The sequence below is a fragment of the Trachypithecus francoisi genome, unplaced genomic scaffold (assembly GCF_009764315.1).
Source record: "Trachypithecus francoisi isolate TF-2019V2 unplaced genomic scaffold, Tfra_2.0 Lachesis_group8, whole genome shotgun sequence".
NCBI classification, from domain to species: Eukaryota; Metazoa; Chordata; class Mammalia; order Primates; family Cercopithecidae; genus Trachypithecus; species Trachypithecus francoisi.
The window spans coordinates 6,571,289-6,591,417 of NW_022681473.1; the positions used below are offsets into that span (position 1 = coordinate 6,571,289).

General features: G+C 57.7%; 2 protein-coding genes across 2 annotated transcripts; both read left to right on the forward strand.

The window, feature by feature from the left end:
• Positions 1-2,502: 2,502 nt before the first annotated feature.
• ACY3 (aminoacylase 3) lies at positions 2,503-7,549 on the forward strand. The gene is given in 8 exon segments (XM_033206562.1): positions 2,503-2,614; positions 3,066-3,321; positions 4,238-4,433; positions 4,737-4,830; positions 4,964-5,071; positions 5,246-5,334; positions 5,337-5,360; positions 7,166-7,549. Coding segments are annotated over 7 exon segments (963 nt in total). The 5' UTR covers positions 2,503-2,614; positions 3,066-3,085; the 3' UTR covers positions 7,382-7,549.
• Positions 7,550-10,486: 2,937 nt separating this feature from the next.
• TBX10 (T-box transcription factor 10) lies at positions 10,487-19,060 on the forward strand. The gene is made up of 8 exons (XM_033206563.1): positions 10,487-10,680; positions 15,067-15,334; positions 15,417-15,518; positions 16,009-16,180; positions 17,247-17,402; positions 17,681-17,748; positions 17,943-18,037; positions 18,469-19,060. Exons 1-8 carry the CDS (start codon positions 10,674-10,676, stop codon positions 18,756-18,758), a joined length of 1,158 nt encoding a protein of 385 aa, XP_033062454.1. The 5' UTR covers positions 10,487-10,673; the 3' UTR covers positions 18,759-19,060.
• Positions 19,061-20,129: the final 1,069 nt, after the last annotated feature.

Sequence of the window (20,129 nt, forward strand, 5' to 3'; positions counted from 1 at the left end):
TTAGCCAGGACTTTCACAGCGTGGAACCAAGGCCCAGAGAGGGCACTGAACCTCTCCAGGTCACACAGCCTGTCAGGGAGGTGGGGTCAAATCCAGGTCACACGTGTGCACACACACACATGCATATATGCTCACATACATGCACACACACTCTCAAGCACATGCACACATGCGCACACACATGCACACACATTCTCATACATGCACACATGTATACACGCGCACGTACACACATGCACACACATTCTCATACATGCACACATGTATACACGCGCACGTACACACATGCACACACATTCTCATACATGCACACATGTATACACGCGCACGTACACACATGCACACACATTCTCATACATGCACACATGTATACACACGCACGTACACAATGCACATATGCTCACACACATGCACACACTCTCAAGCACATGCACACATACACGCACACACGTTCTCATGCACACATGTACACGCACGCACACGCACACACATGCACAAACACAATACTCTCTTGCACATGCACACACAGGTACAGACTCATGCACACATGCATGCTGTCACACACGTGCACGCACACATGCTCTCATGCACACGCACACATTTACAGATGCACACATGCATGCACCCGCATGCACACATGCACACACACTGCTGGGACTGGGGGCTGCTGTTTCTGAGGGCTCCTGCAGGGGCTCCTGGCCCCCTTTCTGTTCCATAAACAGTCACTGAAATGCAGAAGCTGGACCCCAGCCAAGGGAAGTGAAACTTTCCAGCATCCCTACTGCTGTCCTCCCCAAAGTTGGGGACCCAGCACCTCGTGGCAGGAAGCACCCTGGCCCCCAGCAGCCCCCAAAGTAGCTAGGTCTGCCAAGCAGGCCCTTCCTTCCTGAGAGGCACCACACCGAGTCAGCAGGATCCCAGCCTCTGTGGGGGCTGGGGGGGCCTTCCAACAAAGACCATGGCCTGGGACTCGTGAAGCAGCTTGGGAGTCCCTGAGACCCCTACCCCAAGCAAGGAGGGACCAGACCCAGGCCGACAGGCTCCTCTGCTGACTCCCTCTCCCACCACCTGCCAAGGACTCAGTCGAGTCACCCAACCCCTAGAGCTTCAGTCCACACCTGCAAAATGAAGCCAGTGACAGCTGCCCCCAGGGCTGGGTCGGATACAGGAGTCGATGGCATGGCATGGCCCCCTAATGGCAGTCTCTGCCCTCCCTTTGCTGAGGCTCCAGGTGCCAGGAGGAGTGGTCCCTGGAGGGGGCTCATAGGGAGCCCCGGCCCGCTGGGGGCTCAGCCTCACACTCCATCCACCCCTCTTAACACCCTGTCAAGGTCCCAGCTGCCCTGATGGAAGCCAGGATGACAAATCCCCTGTCCCCACAATCCGTGTGCTCTGAGCGCACGAGCCCTGGGTATGGAGGGCAGGAGAGCCCGGGCCACAGAGTTGAGTGTCATCTGGGGCAGCTTCTGAGAGGGTGTCACTTAAGAGGGTCCTGGCCACTCAGAGCCCCCCAGGCTGGTGGGCCTGGCATCTGGAGCAGGGCTGGACTGGCCCGGGGAGACCAGTGTGGTGGTAAAGAAGGCCTGGGATTGGATGCCTGGGGGAGGCTCCAGCTCGGGGTCCCAGCACCTGGCATCCAGCAGGCCCTGGCAAAGCGGCTTGCCTCACTCCCCAGTGACTTCTGAACTGGCCTCAGCTCCTCCCAGCAGATAGCTGAGCCTGGTGGGAGGGAGAGGCCCCAGGGCTGAGTACAGGGGACCTCACCTTCATCCTTCCCCACTTTGCTCTTGAGAGGCATCAGGAGGGGATGGAGCCAGATTGGACGCCCTGAGTGCCACCTGCAGCCCGCCTCTAGGGCTCTGTGTGCCCATGGGCAGTCTACCTCTACCACCTCTAGGGTTCTGTGTGCCTGTGGACATCTGTCTGAACCTCAGTTTTCACATCTATAAAATGAGCCTGAGGGTCGTTTCCAAAACAGAGCAAACCGAGTCATCTGAGTTACACTGTCCTTGAAAATGACTGAAATTCCGGATCAAACATTTTGAAATTTTGCTTAAAGCAACAAAGAGCTGTAAAACTGGGGCTCCCCTTGGCACCTTTGGGTAAGGGCGACTCAGGAGTGACCACAGCCCTCTGGGGGCTGCAAGGACAGAGGCATGCTGCCGAGGTGGCGAAGGAGGAGCAGCTTGTCATCTTGGTGGCCATCAAGGTGACACCTCTACAGTAACTTTCAATAGCCTGCTCTGGTGGTGACCAAACCCGAGTCACCACCCCACTGCGGGTGTACCTCTTAGTGGTGTTAAGGAAGGTGGCCCCTCTGGGGACCAGCAGAAGGACAAAGGGCAGGGGCAGGAACTTGCCTGCAGGACCTGGACTCAATGGACCGTGGCAGCACAAGTAACAGAGTGGGGAGGGCGGGGCAGGGGCAGTGGAACAGACCCCAGCACTCTGACCTTTGGCTGCGTGAACCTCAGCCCGTCCCACCCGCCAGCTGCTCTCTGCTAACTTGCCACAAAACTTCCTGTCTGTGGATCTCCAGGCCCGTAAATACCAGCCTGTCTGCGAGTTAGACGCCAGTCCTGGTGGCCCGGGAAGCCCAGATTCGCATCAGCAGGCAAGTACCCCCTGCCCTAAGACCCCTGCACCAGCTTGGAGGAGCAAACAGGAGGGTCAGGAAGGCGAAGTTGTTGCCTAGAACCCAGACACTCCACAGCTAACTCCGGTGATGCTTTCCACTCCCCACGCTGTGCCTCAGTTTCCCTGTCTATAAAAAGGAGCACAGTCCTCTTTCTATAGGGAGTGTGCCTTGGTGAGCCCATCTTCCCGAAGAGTTGGGCCCTTCTTCTCAATTTAGGAAAAATAAACTTTTTTTCTCCAAAGGAGCAGGAAAATTGTCTCCTCAGAGAAAAAGCCCCTGGGGGTGCAGGGGGGACACAGCTGAGACACTCCCGGCCAGTCACACCTCTTGACAGGTGGTTGCCCTGAGGGGCCTCCCACCGCCATCCCCACTCTGTGCCCAGGGCCCTGCATCAGGGCCGGGGTCTCCTAAGTATGCCCACCCCCAGGTGCTGCACCCCACACCAGCATGTGCTCACTGCCTGTGCCCCGGGAGCCCCTGCGTCGCGTGGCTGTGACCGGGGGCACGCATGGCAACGAGATGTCAGGTGTCTACCTGGCCCGGCACTGGCTGCAGTCCCCTGCGGAGCTACAGAGACTCAGCTTCTCCACTGTGCCTGTGCTGGCCAACCCGGCAGCCACAGCCGCCTGCCGCCGCTACGTGGACCGTGACCTCAACCGCACCTTCACCAGCAGCTTTCTCAAGTGAGTGCTCTTGCCTCCAGGCTGGCCCAGGCAGTCAGGCACCAAGTCCCCACCACAAACCTTCCCTCCAGCCACCAGCAGGGACCTCCCTGTCTTCACTCCTGCTTCCCCTCTGCCTGTGTGACCCATTCCACCACGGGGACAAACTGAACATTTAGAGAAACCCAGATTGATGTCACCTCCTCCAGGAAGCCCTTCCTGACTGCAGGTTGGGTCAGGACCTCTTCTGGGGATCCCAGACCCGGTGCTTCCCTCAGATTAGCCCCACAGGCCATGTTTACTTGTGTGCCCTGACCACTGTTTATGCCTTCTTCCAATGAATAGTCACTGAGTCCTATCTCCAGGCCAGACTCTGGCCAGCTCAGGTGAGAGAATGGGGAATAGGGCCAAGGTGTTGGCTTCAACCTTAATGGGGAGACAGAGAAAGAACCGGGCAACCATAACCCAGGAGGCTAAAGGCAGGGCCAGTGGCTACACAAGGCAGCTAACCTGGCTGAGAGCAGTCAGGAAAGACTTCCTGGAGGCAATGGTCTATCAGCCAAGCCCCAAAGGCTGAGTAAAAGCTAGCCAGGGGAAGAGAGGTGAGAGGGAGTTTCCAGTGGAGGGCCAAGCACAGCACAGGCCTAGGGGTGCGACCAGCATGGTTCTTAGGCTGTGTGGTTGCAGTGAGGGCAGGAGAGGCAGGCAAGTGGGCAGGCAGGCAGGAGGGCGGGCCAGGCTGAGGGTTTGGATTTTACTGGGAAGTGCAGAGCCAAGAGGGCCATGGGCAGGAGCGGACACAGCCACATTTCCGCAGGAGCGGAAGAGAAAGCCCTCGCGCTGCTCAGAGTAGCTCCTGCGTTGCCCCTTCCCCCTTAAACCACTGAAGACTGACTGAGACTGTGGGGGTCGCTGTCACCCATTCCCATCTCCACAGTTCCAGGCCCACCCCGGACGACCCATACGAAGTGACGAGAGCCCGAGAGCTGAACCAGCTGCTGGGGCCCAAGGCCTCAGGCCGGGCCTTTGACTTTGTCCTTGACCTACACAACACCACGGCCAACATGGGCACCTGCTTAATCGCGAAGTCCTCCCATGAAGTCTTTGCCATGCACCTGTGTCACCACCTGCAGGTGGCCCCAGCCCCCAGCACACAGCCTCCCAGAGGGGAGAGGGAGGGCAGGGCGGGACAATGCCGGAACCTCCTTTGCTTAGCCCCTCTTCCCCGGGCCGAGTTTTCCCGGGCTTCAGCCCCTGGGGTCTGCCACCCGCCAGCACTCCAGGCCCCTGGTACCCCCTCCCCCACCCTGCCAGAGAGCAGAGGGAGACCTGGCCAAGGAGGGTGGTGCCCTATGTTTCCTCCATGCAGCACCCTCCCACCTCAGTTTCCCCTCCCAAGTAGGCCTGGGCCCCTAACCTGCCTCTCTCGCCCCCAGCTGCAGTACCCCGAGCTGTCCTGCCAGGTCTTCCTGTACCAGCGGTCTGGGGAGGAAAGCTACAACCTGGACTCCGTGGCCAAAAATGGATTGGGTGGGCCACAACCTTCTGAGAAGTGGGCGGGCCAGGAGGGTTGGAGGGGCGGGGCCAGGCACCAAGGGGTGGGGCCTCCTCAAGGAGTATATGGGTCCCGCGCCTGCCTAACCCCTTGCTTCCTGGTCCCCAGCTCTGGAGCTGGGCCCCCAGCCACAGGGTGTGCTGCGGGCTGACATTTTCTCAAGGATGAGGACCCTGGTGGCCACAGTTCTGGACTTCATTGAACTCTTCAACCAGGGTGAGACCCCAGGGGACTTTCGGGAAACAGGTCTGGGGAAGAGCAGGCCTGGCTGAGGGGTTGGGGAGCCAGGCTCACAGGCAGGCTGGATCTAGCCCTGAGGTTCCCCCACAGCCCACTCTGTCCCCTAGCCTGGAGGGAGGGATAGGCTCACAAGCCCAGCCTCCCACACAGGTACGGCCTTTCCCGCCTTTGAGATGGAAGCCTATAGACCCGTGGGCGTCGTGGACTTCCCTCTCACCGATGCCGGGAACCTGGCAGGCAGGCAGCTGTGCATCCTCAGCTGCAGGTGGGTGTGTGTGTGGTGGGGGGTGATTGCTGGGGCCACAGCCTTGGGGAGGGGAGTTGTCAAGGAAAACTGAGCCCCAGAGGGTGCAGCCAAGCCTCCCATGAGCTCACCAGCATCTGGGGTTGAGGAGCAGGATGGGAGGCTGGGCTCCACCGTCCCACTTCCCCTAGCCCTGCTGCCTTCCCTGGAACCCCACATTCAGGCCTAGCACAAGAGGCCACAGTGATCCCCATAGCTCCTGTGGAGGGCATGATGGAGACAACCCTGCCCTGGCCATAAAAGGCAGAGGGAGGGGACGTGGAGCAGGCATGACTCAATTCACCTGCTTGGAGGTGCAAATACAAAACTGTCTTCTGATTTTCAGTTGAGAGCATCGCCATGCCTGTTGGCAGGTCGTCCAAGTCTCTCTCGCTGCAGGCCTTCCCTTCTGGAATGTTTCAGGGTTGGGCAATCCTGCTTTGACACCTTTCTCTTGGGTGCCTGGGAGGAACCCACTGGCTGCTGCTCTGCTCGCTGCCACACGGGTCATTTTTGAATAGGGTCTGGTGCAGTTTTGTGGCCTTTTGTACCCTGAAGTTTCCTTTTGAGGAGTTACCTTCTTACAAATGGAGGCAGCACCATCCTGTCCGTGTTTAGGGCTAGACAGTCTTAATCCAGCCGTGCCCAGCTACCTTGCAGATGTTAAGTAGTAACGGTCACTTTGGGTGGCTCCTCCTACAATTCTAAAATTTATTTTATTTTTTATTATTTATTATTACTTTTGAGACAGAATCTTGCTTCATCGCCCAGGCTGGAGTGCAGTGGTGCAATCTTAACTCATTGTGACCTCTGCCTCCCAGGTTCAAGCAGTTCTCCTGCCTTAGCCTCCTGAGTAGCTGGGATTACAGGCACTCACCACCACACCCAGCTAATTTTTGTATTTTTAGTACAGACAGGGTTTCACCATGTTGGCCAGGCTGGTCTCGAACTCCTGACCTCAAGTGATCTGCCCGTCTTGGCCTCCCAAAGTGCTGAGATTACAGGCATGAGCCACTGTGCCCGGCCTTAAAATTTATTTATTTATTTATTTGAGACAGAGTCTTGCTCTGTTGCCCAGGCTGGAGTGCAGTTGCATAATATTGGCTCACCATAACCTCTGCCTCCCAAGTTCAAGCGATTCTCCTGCCTCAGCCTCCCGAGTAGCTAGGATTACAGGCACCCACCACCACACCTAGCTAATTTTTGTATTTTCAGTAGAGATGAAGTTTCACCATGTTGGCCAGGCTGGTCTTGAACTCCTGACCTCATGATCCACCAGCCTTGGCCTCCCAAAGTGCTGGGATTACAGGCATGAGCCACTGTGCCCAGCCAAAATTTATTTAATAAAGAATCATATTGTACTTACTGTGTGCCAGACATGCTTTAAGCACTATTAACCTGTTTAGTTTAAACTTCAGAATGATAGGAGGAGATATTGTAATCCTTATTTTACAGACAAGAAAGCTGAGGAACGGAGGTTAAGTGACTTGCTCACAGCCACACAGTTAGCAAGGATTTGAACTCCAGCTTCAATACCTGTGACCATGTCCATGAGGGTCCACTTCCACATGGGCACATGCCTCCCCAAGGTGACTTGTGCCTTCATTTCTAGACACAGAGCAGACTGGCATCTCACCAGACCTGCTGTCTTATGGATTGAGGAAGTGAAGCGTGGGTGGGAAAGGCCACAAATGAGGGGCATCTTTTGGGTGCCAAGCTGGGGTCACCTCCCTCTGGGGCCAGGGCAGAGGTGGCTCCAGCAATCTTGGACTTGGCTCTCCTCCCAGGACCGAGACTTCCAGCCGCTGCAGCCCGGTGCTCCCATCTTCCAAATGTTCAGTGGCGAGGACCTGCTCTATGAGGGGGAGTCCACAGTGTACCCCGTGTTCATTAACGAGGCTGCCTACTATGAGAAGGGCATTGCCTTTGTCCAGACTGAGAAGTTCACATTCACCGTGCCTGCCATGCCTGTGCTGAACCCTGCCCCGAGCCCAGCTTCCTAACCCAAGCCACACCTCCCCAACTTCAGTCTTCCCAGCTGAACGATGGGTCCTGAGGCACAGCTCTGAGCACAGAGGTCCCTTTTGCCACCTACCATGTACCATGTTCCTTGCCAGGCCCCCCAGCCCCTCGCCTCAGTTTCCCATTCTATAAAATGGAAGATGTCCAGAGGTCCATGGTTTGTGTCCTCTGTCCTGCACGGCTCCTGTCTGGCTGGGGAAGTGGATGGAGGAAGGGAGGTTGACCACAGGATCTGGGGGAGGTCTGACCAGTGCAGCCTTGGACGCACAAGTGTCTTGGGGCCAGTGGTGGCTGCCTCTGTGCCCACAACTGTCCATCCATGCCCGGAGGAGGATCCCAGAGTGTAGGAGGAGAACCTGGAGAATTTTGCTCTGGATCCAGCAGAGGGGCTTTCAGAGGAGGCCACAACCCAGAGGGGGACCCCCCAACCCTCCTCCAGTCCTGGGGCCAGAGGGTGAGTGTGGCGAGCGCAGAGCCGGGCCCATGTCTGTGCACACGTGTGTGTTTGTCCATGCATGGCGCCTGCCCTGTGTGCTCTTTGGCGTGTGTCTGTGCGTTTCCCACACACACGTGTTTCCAAGAGCCTCAGTTGCTTGGGCATTCTAAGGGGATCTCTATGTGGCCAGATGTGCATTTCCAAGTGTGTAATGAGCCCAGTGCCCATAGTGGCTCAAGCAGGGAGTCAGGGCTGGGGGAAGAGCCACAGCAAGACAAGGCTGTCCCCATGCAGGACAGCCTGTCCAACTGCAGAGACGCAGGGAGGAGGTGACTTGGGTCAGGGTAGACAGACTTCCCAGCTAATTGGGAAGCCATCATTTCCACCATCCCCAGGACACCGCGCACTGATGTCGGGCAAGCCGGCACGAGGCCTGCTGCTGAGGGCCCCTCTGTCCTGATGCTGGCACCCTTCAGGGTGTCATGGCAGGACAAATAGGCAGGGCTACATGAGACCTGGCTGCAGCCTCACTGACTGCACCTGCCTGAGCCTAACGGACTCTTGTTGGACAGCTGGAGCTGCTGGAGCCCAGAGTCCCCTTGCAGTGCCACTCCCGCAGCCCTCTACACCCCCGCGCGGCCCATCCATTTCCCTGCAGCCACGGCTGCCACACCACCTCCTGGTATTGAGCAGTGAGATGAGAAGGTGTGAAGGATATGGGGGCACCAGGGACAGGCTGGCAGGCAAGATGGATGAGAGGGCAGGGGGCCAGCAGGCGCCTCGGGCAGGCAGGGCAGGCCAGCCGGGGAGGGGTGTGCAGGGAGGCCTGCCTGCGTGTGTGCATGTGCATGCCTGTGTCTGTGCACGTGCCGTGTGGTAAGTCCATGCGCACAGAGGCTGCACGTGTGTGCACTGTGTGGTGAGTCAGCAGGCTCTGAGTTCATCCTGTGTCTGCGTGTGTGTGGGTTCGCATGTCAGTGTGCTCATGTGTGTGAGGGAGCGGCTGTTTCCCATCACACAGATCAGAACTGCACACGCACACATATCAGGGGCCACTACAATCCCAGCCTGGCCCTCCCTTGGTTATCTCGGTGAAGGGGAGCCACCAGGACTGGAATGGATCCCCCAACTCCCTCCACCATCTCCCCACTTCCCACCCACCATGCCATGGCCAGGGCAGATGACTACACCTTGTTGGATAGCCCCAAGGGGCTGCTCAGACCCTCCATCTCACACAGATCACCCCCATCTTGCCTGGCAGCAACTCCAGAGCGCTGACAGCCTCCTCTGACACAGCCGGGCATGGGGTTGGACCAGGGGCCGGCCCTCCTCCCTTTACATGCCCCCAGAGCCAGCCCACCCTCTTCGTGTGGGGTCCCATCCAGCTCTGCAGGTTGAGATCTGAGACACAAGGGATTGTGCCACAGGCATCTCTGAGCCTGAGCGGCAGGGAGGAGCGCCCAGAACATAGCGCTCAGGAAGAAGCAGCCCTGCCACCCTCCAGCCCCTCCGTGCCCCGTCTTAGGAATCAAGGTCACTGTCAACCCAACATCCCCAAGACAGGATTCTGGCGGAGGTGTGGGGTGCTCCCGCCAGATGACCCACTCTGTGCCATTGGGCAAGAGTCAAAAGGCCAAAGAGCACTCTCAACCAAGGGACTGGCATCAGCTCAGGGGGACCTCCGGGTTCTGCCTCCCTGCAGATGACCCATGTGTGTCCCCTGAATGCCCAGCACAGGCTGCAGGCAGCCTGGAGAAGGTGCCCGGTTAGGCCAGAGAGAACAGACAGACCCACAGGCAGAGTGGAAGCCCACTTCTCACCTGGGCCAGCCTCACCATTTTCACTCATGCCCAGATGGAGGCTATATGGGCACTGTCAGCCAGGGCACTGCCCCTAGTGCCAGGCGGGATGGGCTGACCGCTCTCCAGGCTGGGCTAGACCATCACAGGCAGTGGAGATTATGTGCTTAGGTTAACTGGGGAGACTGAGGCACTCCGGAGACTATAGGACCTGCCAGCGTTGCGCAGCTCCCTGAGTTCATCCCCGTGTCTGTGTGTGTGGGTTCGCATGCCACAGGACCTGGGCTTCCCACCACCCGGTCTGGGGCTCTATGCTGACCACACTCATCGCTGCTGCCCCCTTGTGTTTCCTGCTCACACTCCTCCTGACCATTGCGCATCTGCCGGCCGGCTGGGGCCAGCCTCAGGTCAGGGGTCTGGGTCTTGGTGGGAGGGCACCTCCTCCGCCATTCAACCCTCAATCTGCTGCTCCCACTGTGCCTCCCAACCCCTGGGGCCCAGCCCCTCCAGTCAGCCAGGCCTGGACCCCTGCAGATGCCCAGCCGTCCTCAAGAACCACCCTCCCACCCACTCACCCCTGCCACGTCTGGGCCCATCGATCAGGAGTAGCTGGGGGGCTCTTAGCTAGGGAAGGGAGGGGCCTGAAGAGGGAGGACAAGGAGGGAGGAAGGGGGGCTCTGCAACGTCAGAACCTGCCCACCTGCCCTCCTCCCACACAGCCTTGGACAGCACAGCCAAGAGTGGCTTGGAGAAGGGCCCCTGCACGCCCCAGAGTCTGCATCTCACCTTCGGAGACCAGGAGTCCAGCTCAAGTGGGAAGACCACGACCTCGGGACGTAGACGAAGGGCGATCGAAGACGCAAGGACAGTCCTGCCGAGAGAATACAGCCTGTGTGAGCACCTGAGGGCTGAGCTGAGGTGCTGAGTGGGCGAGTGGTGACCACTCCTCCCGGCAGGCAGGGTCCCCTTGGGTGGCAGCCACAGCCCAGCCCCAGCCAAGCAGTGTTTCTCCAGGAGCCGGACAGCCGCTCTGTCTCCATGGCAGGTAGGCTACGTGAAGCAGAGGTGGCCTCATGGGTCGGGCTCAGGTTCCAGGGTGGGTGGGCAGGGTGGGAACCAAGGCAGCCCCGCTGAACCCAGGCCCTGTGCAAGAGGGTGGGGCAGGGGCACCCCAGGCTAAGGTCTGAGATCCCCATGGGACAGGGCTCACGGCTGCCCAAGTGCAATGATGGGAGAGGCCAGGGACCAGGCTGTTCCGGGAGATGAGCGCCTCACTGCGCACATGTGACCTCAGGCCTCTCCCTGAGCCCCAGCTCCTTCAGTATCAAAGTTGGGGGCTGGACAAGAAGGCTTAGCTTCCCTTCCAGACTTGACACTCGATGCTTCCGGCAAGCTGTCATCTCTGGGCCCTAAGGAGTGCTGGCTTCTAGAGGGACTGAGCAGAGGACAGGCTCCCTCCCCAGAGTCCCTAAAAGTGTCAAGCGGCAGCACATTGGCTGTGATGGGCAGCGGGTGAGCCCGTAGAGGACTTGGGAGCCAGTGACGACTGGCAAAGCCTCCAGGCCCAGTGAAGTCATGAACCCCACCCCTTGGGACCCATCGCCATGGACGCAGGGGGTACTGGCATCGCCTGGATGACGTACCCGCCCCAGCAGGGCAGCCGGGTGACAAGCAGTTACCCTTCTGATGGACTGGCCGCAGGGGCAGGGGGACATCAGCCCATCTATCCATCCTGCCCAGGGTCCTCAAACCTGATGTGACCCATTGCTATCACAAAGACGCCCCCTCCTCTGTGAGGCTGCAGAAATCCCAGGAGCTTTGCATGCAGCTCTCAGGGCTGCTGAGGACGCGGCCATGGCCCTGGGCTCCACACTCTCCCCAGGCACCTACTAAGAGCTCACCCTCGCCAGGTGCCGTCCACCTGGTACCTCAGTAGATGCTATGCCACCCTGGGAGCCTCCGTCACCCGCCTATCTGCCAGTTCATCCATCTCTGCAACACCTAGCATACCCCCTCTGCTCCAGGCATCCCACGGTTTTACAGTCATGTAAATGCCCCAAAGCCACTCGGGTGGGGACACAGCTGGGAATAAAACCTTGTCCCCGGACTCCCAGCCACTGTGGCTTCCATGGCCCCTCCAGCTCCTCAGTCCCTTATGGGGCTGCGATAAAATAATAGTTCTGTTTTTCAGGATTTTTTTTTCCATTTAAAATATTTTAATTGTAAAATATACATAACAAAATTTACCATCTTAACTTTTTTTTTTTTTTTTTTTTAAGACACAGTCTTGCTCTGTCACCCAGGCTGGAGTGCAGTGGTGCAATCTTGGCTCATTGCAACCTCCACCCCCTTGGGTTCAAGTGACTCTTGTGTCTCAGCCTCCTGAGTAGCTGGGATTACAGGTGCCTGCCAGCACTCCTGGCTAATTTTTGTATTTTAAGTAGAGATGGGGTTTGCCATGTTGGCCAGGCTGGTCTCAAACTCCTGACCTCAAGTGACCCGCCCGCCTCGGCCTCCCAAAGTGCTGGGATTACAGGCACGAGCCACCGTGCCTGGCCCACCTTAACCATTTTTAAATGCACAGTTTTGTGACATTCATTACATTCACATTGTACAAGTAGAGGTTCCTCTTCAAAGACTTTCCTCCTATATAATTAGGAATAAACAATAACTTCTCTTCGAAACAAAATGTATTCAAAGACCTATGCTAACATTCTTAAATATCTGCTAGCCATAATTTAAAAAAAATCAATATACTTTATGTTCTTAGCTCCCACAATTTAGCCTAAACATTTGCCCTGGCATGCTACAAGTTTTCCCTCCTTCTTTGTTCTCCTCTGACTTTGCTTCTTTTAAAAGTTCTAAGTTACTAGGCAATCAGGACAAATACAGAATGCGAGGTCCTGTTCCAGCCAATGAGAACTGGGCCCTGTCTCCTTTGTTCGGTGCACTCTTGTGGCAAAACTGCTGGCGAGTGGACCTTTCTGCAAAAAGTAAAAAAATGACCTTGCTGAGGAAATTAAATTTATGTTCAAGTGCTATTTCTTTTTTTTTACTTTTTTTTTTTTTTTTTTTTGAGACGGAGTCTCGCTCTACTGCTCAGGCTGGAGTGCAGTGGCATGATCTCAGCTCACAGCAAGCTCCGCCTCCTTGGTTCATGCCATTCTCCTGCCTCAGCCTCCCGAGTAGCTGGGACTACAGGCGCCCGCCACCACACCTGGCTAATTTTTTGTATTTTTAGTAGAGACGGGGTTTCAGCGTGTTAGCCAGGATGGTCTTGATCTCCTGACCTTGTGATCCACCCGCCTCGACCTCCCAGAGTGCTGGGATTACAGGCGTGAGCCACTGCACCCGGCCATTCAAGTGCTATTTCTTTACGGCACCAGAAAACAAGCATTTCTAACAACGTTGTTGTGCAACCATCATTCGCATCCATCTCTAGAACTTTTTGCATCTTGCAGAACTGATATTCTGCCCTTATGAAACAACAACTCTCCATTTCCTCCTTCCCAGCCCTTGGCAACCACCGTTCTACTTTCTGTTTGTATGAATTTGGCCTCACCAGGTACCACCTATGAGTAGAATCATATAGTATTTGTCCTTTGGTGTCTGGCTCATTTCACACAACAGTGTCTTCAGGGCTCATCCATGTTGTAGCATGTGTCAGCATGTTCTTCCCTGTTCAGGCTGGATGCTATTCCCTTGCATAGATGGACCCCACTTTGTTCATCCATCCATTCTCCGACGGACACTGGGTTGCGTCCGTTTCTTGGCTATTGTGAATCATGCTGATATGAACATGGGTGTGCAAATATCTGTTTGAGTTCCTTCTTTCAATTCTTCCCGGTATAGACCCAGAAGTGGAATTGCTGGATCATATGGTAATTCTAGGCTGCGCATGGTGGCTCACGCCTGTAACCCCAGCACTTTGGGAGGCTGAGGTGGGCAAATCACCTGAGGTCAGGAGTTCGAGACCAGCCTGGACAACATGGTGAAACCCCATCTCTAATAAAAATACAAAAACTAGCCAGGCATGATGGTGCACACCTGTAATCCCAGCTACTCGGGAGGCTGAGGCAGGAGAATCTTTTGAACCAGGGAGGCAGAGGTTGCAGTGTGCCGAGATCATGCCACTGCACTCCAGCCTGGGTGACAGAGCAAGACTCCATCTCAAAAAGAAAAAAGACAAATATATATATGTTTAGTAAATCCAGTTTTAATTTTTTGAGGCGCTACCATACTGTTCTCCCCAGCAGCTGCACCATTTTACATTCTCACCAGCAGTGCACAAGAGTTCCAGTTTCTTGAGGCCAGGCATAGTGGCTCATGCCTGTAATCCCAACACTTTAGGAGGCCGAGGTGGGAGGATCACTTGAGCTCAGGAGTTCAAGACCAGCCTGGGCAACATAGGGAGATCCTATTTCTACAAATAAATAAATAAATAAAAATTTAAAAATAGCCGTGTATGGTGGTATGTGGCTATAATCCCAGCTACCTGTAAGGCTGATATGGGAGGATCACTTGAGGCCAGGAGGTCGAGGCTGCAGTGAGCTGACTGAGCCATTGCTACACTCCAGCCTGGGCAACAGAGTGAGACCCTGCCTTAAATAAATACATAAATAAATAAAAAGAAGTTCTAATTTTTCCATCTCCTTACCAACACTTTTTATTTGCTGGTTTCTTTTCTAATAGCCACCTTAATGGGTGTAAAATGGTATCTTATTTAGCTAAGTTTTTTTTTAATTGGAGGGGTGAAACGTGGCAAAGCATTTGGCCAAGACTTGTGCCAGGATTGCAGATCAAAAGACAAGATGTTTAGAAAAGGGTGCAGAGGCCAGAGAAAAAGACGGTCGGATGGGCTTCTGGAGGCAGGCTCTGGGCGGGCTGTCAGGGTCAGGGATGGGCAATTAGTGCTGAATGGGGGACTCTTCTTGGCTCAGCTCTCCTTCAGCAGCACCGGGAAGCATCGTCCCAAGGAGCTGGGGAAGACCCTGGCCCCCTCCCCCCGCCACACACATCATCTAGAACAGGTGCTGTTTGTGAAGGGCCCCTTGTGCACCAGCCCCTTCGTGTGGTCACTAATCCTCACATCAGCCTTGTGAGGCAGGTATAAAGAAACCCTTCCAACAGATGTGGAAACTGAGGCTCCAGGGGTGAAACAATTTGCTTGAGGCCACATAGACACAAGATGGCCCAAACATTCTCTGGGGAGCAAGACAGGCCCTGACACTACCCTCAAGGAGCACGCTGGCAAAAAAGACTTTAAGTGAGCATTTACTTCACAGAGTGATGCTAAGTGGGGGATCCTGTGAGAACACAGCCCTGGCAGTCAGGGAGGGCTTCCTGGAGTAAGAGGCATATAGGTGCAGCCTGAAGGAGGAGAGCTGGCCGGGTGATGCATGAGGCCCACGCCTCCGTCCTCTCTCTGCAGCCTTCCTGTCTGCTGGCTTCGGCATACTTGCACCCTCAGAGACCTACCCACTACCCACAACCAGCTCTGGCTGGGAGCCCTGGCTGGGGTCGCCATTCCCATCAGGCCCTTGTACCAGCTCTACTGGGGCCCAAGCTGTGGCCGAGCCCAGTGGGCAGGGCCCCAAGAACCCACGTGTGTCCAGTGTGACGGTTCAGTTGGAGATGAAACCTCTGTGGGAGGAATTCAACCAGCTGGGCACTGAGATGATCATCACCAAGGCAGGCAGGTGTGAGCAGCAGGGGTGGGGCGGGGCGGGCAGGGGCCAGGGCTGGAGCCGCATCCGGCTGCTGAGCACCTCCCTCCTGCAGGAGGATGTTCCCTCCCTTCCAGGTGAAGATCCTGGGCATGGACTCCCTGGCCGACTACGCCCTGCTCATGGACTTCATCCCCCTGGACGACAAGAGATACAGGTGCGGGGACCGGCCTGGGGCGCAGGCTCGGGTCTCAGGTGCTGAGACCAGGAATTAGACCCTTCCTGCACGCCCAGGTGAGGCAGGGGCCTGTCCAAGCAATGTCAGGAAGGCCCAGCATAAGGGCAGGACGACAGACAGGCAACAACAGCCTGAGGGCAGGAGGGAGCCCAGCTCAGGGTACCCGGCAGACTTCCATGGGCAGTAGGCTAGCCTCGGGCAGGCAGCTTTCCTTAGGCAGTGGGCTAGCCTTGGGCAGGCGGAGAGGTCTAGCCCAGGGCAGCAGGGGTTATCCTGTCATCCACCAGGCGGGTGCAGCCACAGGGAGCTCAGGTCTCAACAGGCTTCTCTGAGCCTTGGGTTCCTTAGCCAGGTGTCCACAAGGTGGGCTGGGCAGTGCTGGAGTCAGCAGCAGCCCCCGCACCCCGCCCGTATTGTTCAGGTATGACTCTGGTTAGCGCAGCCCTCACCAACTCGCTGTGCCCCCCAGGTATGCCTTCCACAGCTCGGCCTGGCTGGTGGCGGGCAAGGCAGACCCAGCCACACCCGGCCGCGTGCACTTCCACCCTGACTCGCCGGCCAAGGGCGCCCAGTGGATGCGCCAGATCGTGTCCTTCGACAAGCTCAAGCTGACCAACAACCTGCTGGATGACAATGGCCACGTGAGGCCCGGGCCATGGTGGGGACAGAAGGGCCTGGATCAGGGCTGGTGGGGCCCTTGGTGCCCAATGGCCTTGGTGACCATCACCTAGGCCTGCTGCTGATGGCCAAGGCTGGGCGGGGAGTGGGGGTGGTGAGCTCACCTGGCTGGGGGTGGCACAGCAGGGAGGGCTGTCCAGGCAGGTGGAAAAGGGGGTGGGGGCGGGGGAATGTTCCAGCATATGTTGTCCCCCGCAAGGAGAGGGAGGATAATGTATGGAACGCCCAGCCTAGGCCGGGCCGCTGTATGTGTGGACACAGCATCATTGACACTTGGTCAAACAGCCAACAATCCCTGCCCTCACAGAGGTCACTTCCTGGGGCAGGGGCAGGGTCCAGAAGACACTGTGTCCAGCATCTCAAATAGGGACAAATGCCAAAGAGAAAGTGGAGCTATGGAAGGGGGCAGAGAAAGGGTGCTGCTGCTCTCAGGGGGTGCAGGGAGCTGAAGACCTGAAGGAGGTGGGGATGGAGGGGCCTGTGCCGGCCAGAGGGGACAGCAGGTGCAAAGGCCCTGAGGCCGGAGAATCCTGGGCCCACAGAACTGCAAGAGGCACCCATGGGGCCGGAGTGGAGCCCCAGGAGGGGAAGCCAAAGAGGCGAGTGCCTGAGGGGCCAGGGCTGACTGCTGGGGGCTCTGGCTTTTACCGTGTGGGGTGGAAGTCGCTGGAAGGTTAGGAGCAGGGGGCTATGCGATATGGCTTCCTAGGCAGCTGTGTGGAGAAGAAACAGAGGGGTAAGGCGGGGACAGAGGACAGGCCAGGAGGCAACCGAGGAAACCGGTGAACGTGACAGTGGCAGATGGCAGCTGTGATGTGGGGTGTGAGAGGACACGGAGGCAAGGATCCTCAAACACAAGGGGCCTTTAACACAGAACCACAGCCTTTCCAGCTCAGACCCTGCGCCACCATGAAAGGAACAGGGCAGTAGGCCCGGGGCAGGCCTCCAGCTTGGAGGGAAGGAATCCAGCCTCAGGGAGTCTGCTGCAGCCTGCCTCACCCCTGTACCCCTGCTCTGCCCCTTCCACAGATCATTCTCAACTCCATGCACCGCTACCAGCCCCGTTTCCACGTGGTCTTCGTGGACCCACGCAAGGACAGTGAGCGCTATGCCCAGGAGAACTTCAAGTCCTTTATCTTTACGGAGACCCAGTTCACAGCTGTGACGGCCTATCAGAACCACAGGGTGGGTGAACCAGCTCGGGAGCACCCACTGCAGGCCCATTTCACAGGGCTGGAGACTGAGCCCTGAGGATTGCAGCCCTCACTGGCACAGACTACTGCCCTCCCCACTTATCCTGAGCATCTGCTGTCAGTCAAGGCCCTGCCCGCACTCCTATCAGCTCAGAGTTCCTGGGCCAAGGGGCCCGGGTGCCAGGGCCTCCCGACCCAGGGTTCCCAGGAGGACAAGGTGGCTGAGCCTGGCTCAGGGCCAGCCCCACAACTGCACTTTGTCCCCTGCAGATCACCCAGCTGAAAATCGCCAGCAACCCTTTCGCCAAGGGCTTTAGAGAGAGTGACCTGGACTCCTGGTACTGTCTGACCCTGACCCTAGCCCCTCACTCCCAACCCTAGGCATATCCTAAGGCCTCAGTTCCTGACCCTTGTTTCAGGGTCACACCCTCTGACCCATCCTGGGGCCCCACCATCTGAATCTGGCCATGATCCCTGGCCTGGGTTCCTCCCCTTGATCCCCTCCCCCAATTCCTGCTTGCTCCATCTTCAGGCCTGTGGCCCCACAGCCCCTGCTCAGTGTCCCAGCCCGGAGTCACAGCAGCCTCAGTCCCTGTTTGCTGAAGGGCGCCACAGAGAGGAAGAAAGGTAAGGCTCCAGGCCTGCAGAGCAGACATAGTGGGACTAAGGCGTACACGGTGGGCGGGAAGCAAAGGGACAGGACCTCCAGGAAGGGGCTTTAGCAGCTCAGCAAACCCACAGGGCCCCTGTGTGGACACAGAGGGGGAAGCAGACATGCCTAAGACAATATGGGGCTCAGAACAGAGAGCACAGGCAGGGGGTGCCAGGCGGGCCTCCTGCAGGAGGTGGCTCCCAAGCTGGGCTTTGGAGGACTGGGAAGCGTTTGGACAGAGGGAGAAGGTGAAGAAGAAATTCCAGACAGAGGGAAAAGCAAGGGCAAAGGCTGAGAGGTAGGTAACTTGGGAAGGAGGAGCAGGAAGGGACCAGGGCAGGCCTGGGATGAGGGCTGAGGATATGATGCGAGGCCCAGAGTCCACTCAGACCATTTCCTCCCTCAGACCCCAACAAAGCTTCAGCTTCCACTTCCAGGACCCCTGCTCGGCTCCATCATCAGCTGCTGCCCCCACCTGAGGCCCTGCTGGCCCCAACCACCTACAGGCCTGTCACCTATCAGAGCCTGTACTCTGGAGCCTCAAGCCACCTAGGGATCCCAAGGACCCGACCGGCACCATACCCCCTCCCCAACATTCGGGCTGATAGGGATCAAGGAGGCCTGCCTCTCCCAGCTGGGCTGGGGCTCCTGTCCCCCACTGTGGTGTGCCTGGGGCCTGGGCAGGACTCCCAGTGATGGCAGAAGCCCTGTGGGGAAGCCCTGCTACCCTGGACCTTACGCCGGGTGTGGGAATCAGCCTCTGCCCCACCCCGTCCAGCCCCACCTCTGTCTCAAGGACAACAGAGTAGGTGAAAGTCTAGAGAAAGAGACTACCTGCCCAGGGTCACAGCAAGGCTGGGACCATGGCAAGCTTGGAACCAGGCCTTCTACCTCCCAACCCCAGCAGCCTGAATACTGTGCCCTCTTGCTTTGGGGGTAACTCCCAAAAACCCTGCCTTACCTCTCTCTTCCCCCGAACATTAAACTATTTGGCATGAGTGGTCAGAGCACTTCCGTCCTCGTGGTCAGGGCGGGGCCCTCAGGAACTCCCAGACCCATTACAGTCCCCACATCAGCCCTGTGTAGGCATCCCGAAGCTCTGCTCAGTGCCGTCCGCATCCCTGGGAGCACACAGTGATATTAAAAGTGGTGGCTCCAGCCCAGTGGCAGGGCTGCACTTGCCCAGATGAGGATCAAAACTGGCGCTCAGAGAGGCACGGGACCTGCTCAAAGTCACACAGCAGGGCATGGCGGACACCCGCCACCCCACGTTTAAATACTATGTGCAAGGCTGGGGTCATCTGGTCCCCAAGCCCAGGGTCTGGTGGAAGGGTGCGGAACCACGGTGGTCAGTGATCACAGGAGCCGAGGAAGGGACGGGGGAGGGATTTGGGAATCCGGTCCAGACTCAAGGCAGGGAGAAGAGCTCTGGATGCTGGGACAAGGAGGTCAAAGGCCTGGGGCTGGAGTCCGAAGGAGCCTGAGGAGAAGACAAGACTGGGAGCGGCGCACGCCACTCAGCGGCACCGGGAGGGAGCACCAGAGGGAGGGCTAGGCCGGACGCTCCTCTCGTGCACCGATCGACCTCGGGGTCCTAGAAGGGCGTCCCCGTGGAATCCCGGCTCCGCATATCCTGGAGCCCCTAGGGGAGGGACGGACCAGCGGGGACCGGCGAGGCCTCATCAAACACCCCAACACCAGGACCCAACGGGACCGAGGACGGTCGCCGGGCGCTTCACGGTTCGCGCGGTTCCAGGATCTCGGAGGACACACCCCGCAGGTCCTCCAGCTCCGCGCCCACCTCCCTCCCCGCGGCCACGCCCCCGGCCCCGCCCTGCCGGAAGCACAGTCCGCCTGGACACGCCTTTCCGGCCACGCCCCCACCTCGAGCCGCCCCCCTCGCTCCCCCTAGTCCTTATTAGCAAAAGCTCCGGTCTAGGCCCCGCCCCCAGGCCGCCCCAGCCTCGATTGCCTACAAGACCCCGCCCCTTAACAGACCCCGTCCCACCGAGGCCCCGCCTTCAAACAGGCCCCGCCCTCGAACAGACCCAGTCCCACCGAGACCAT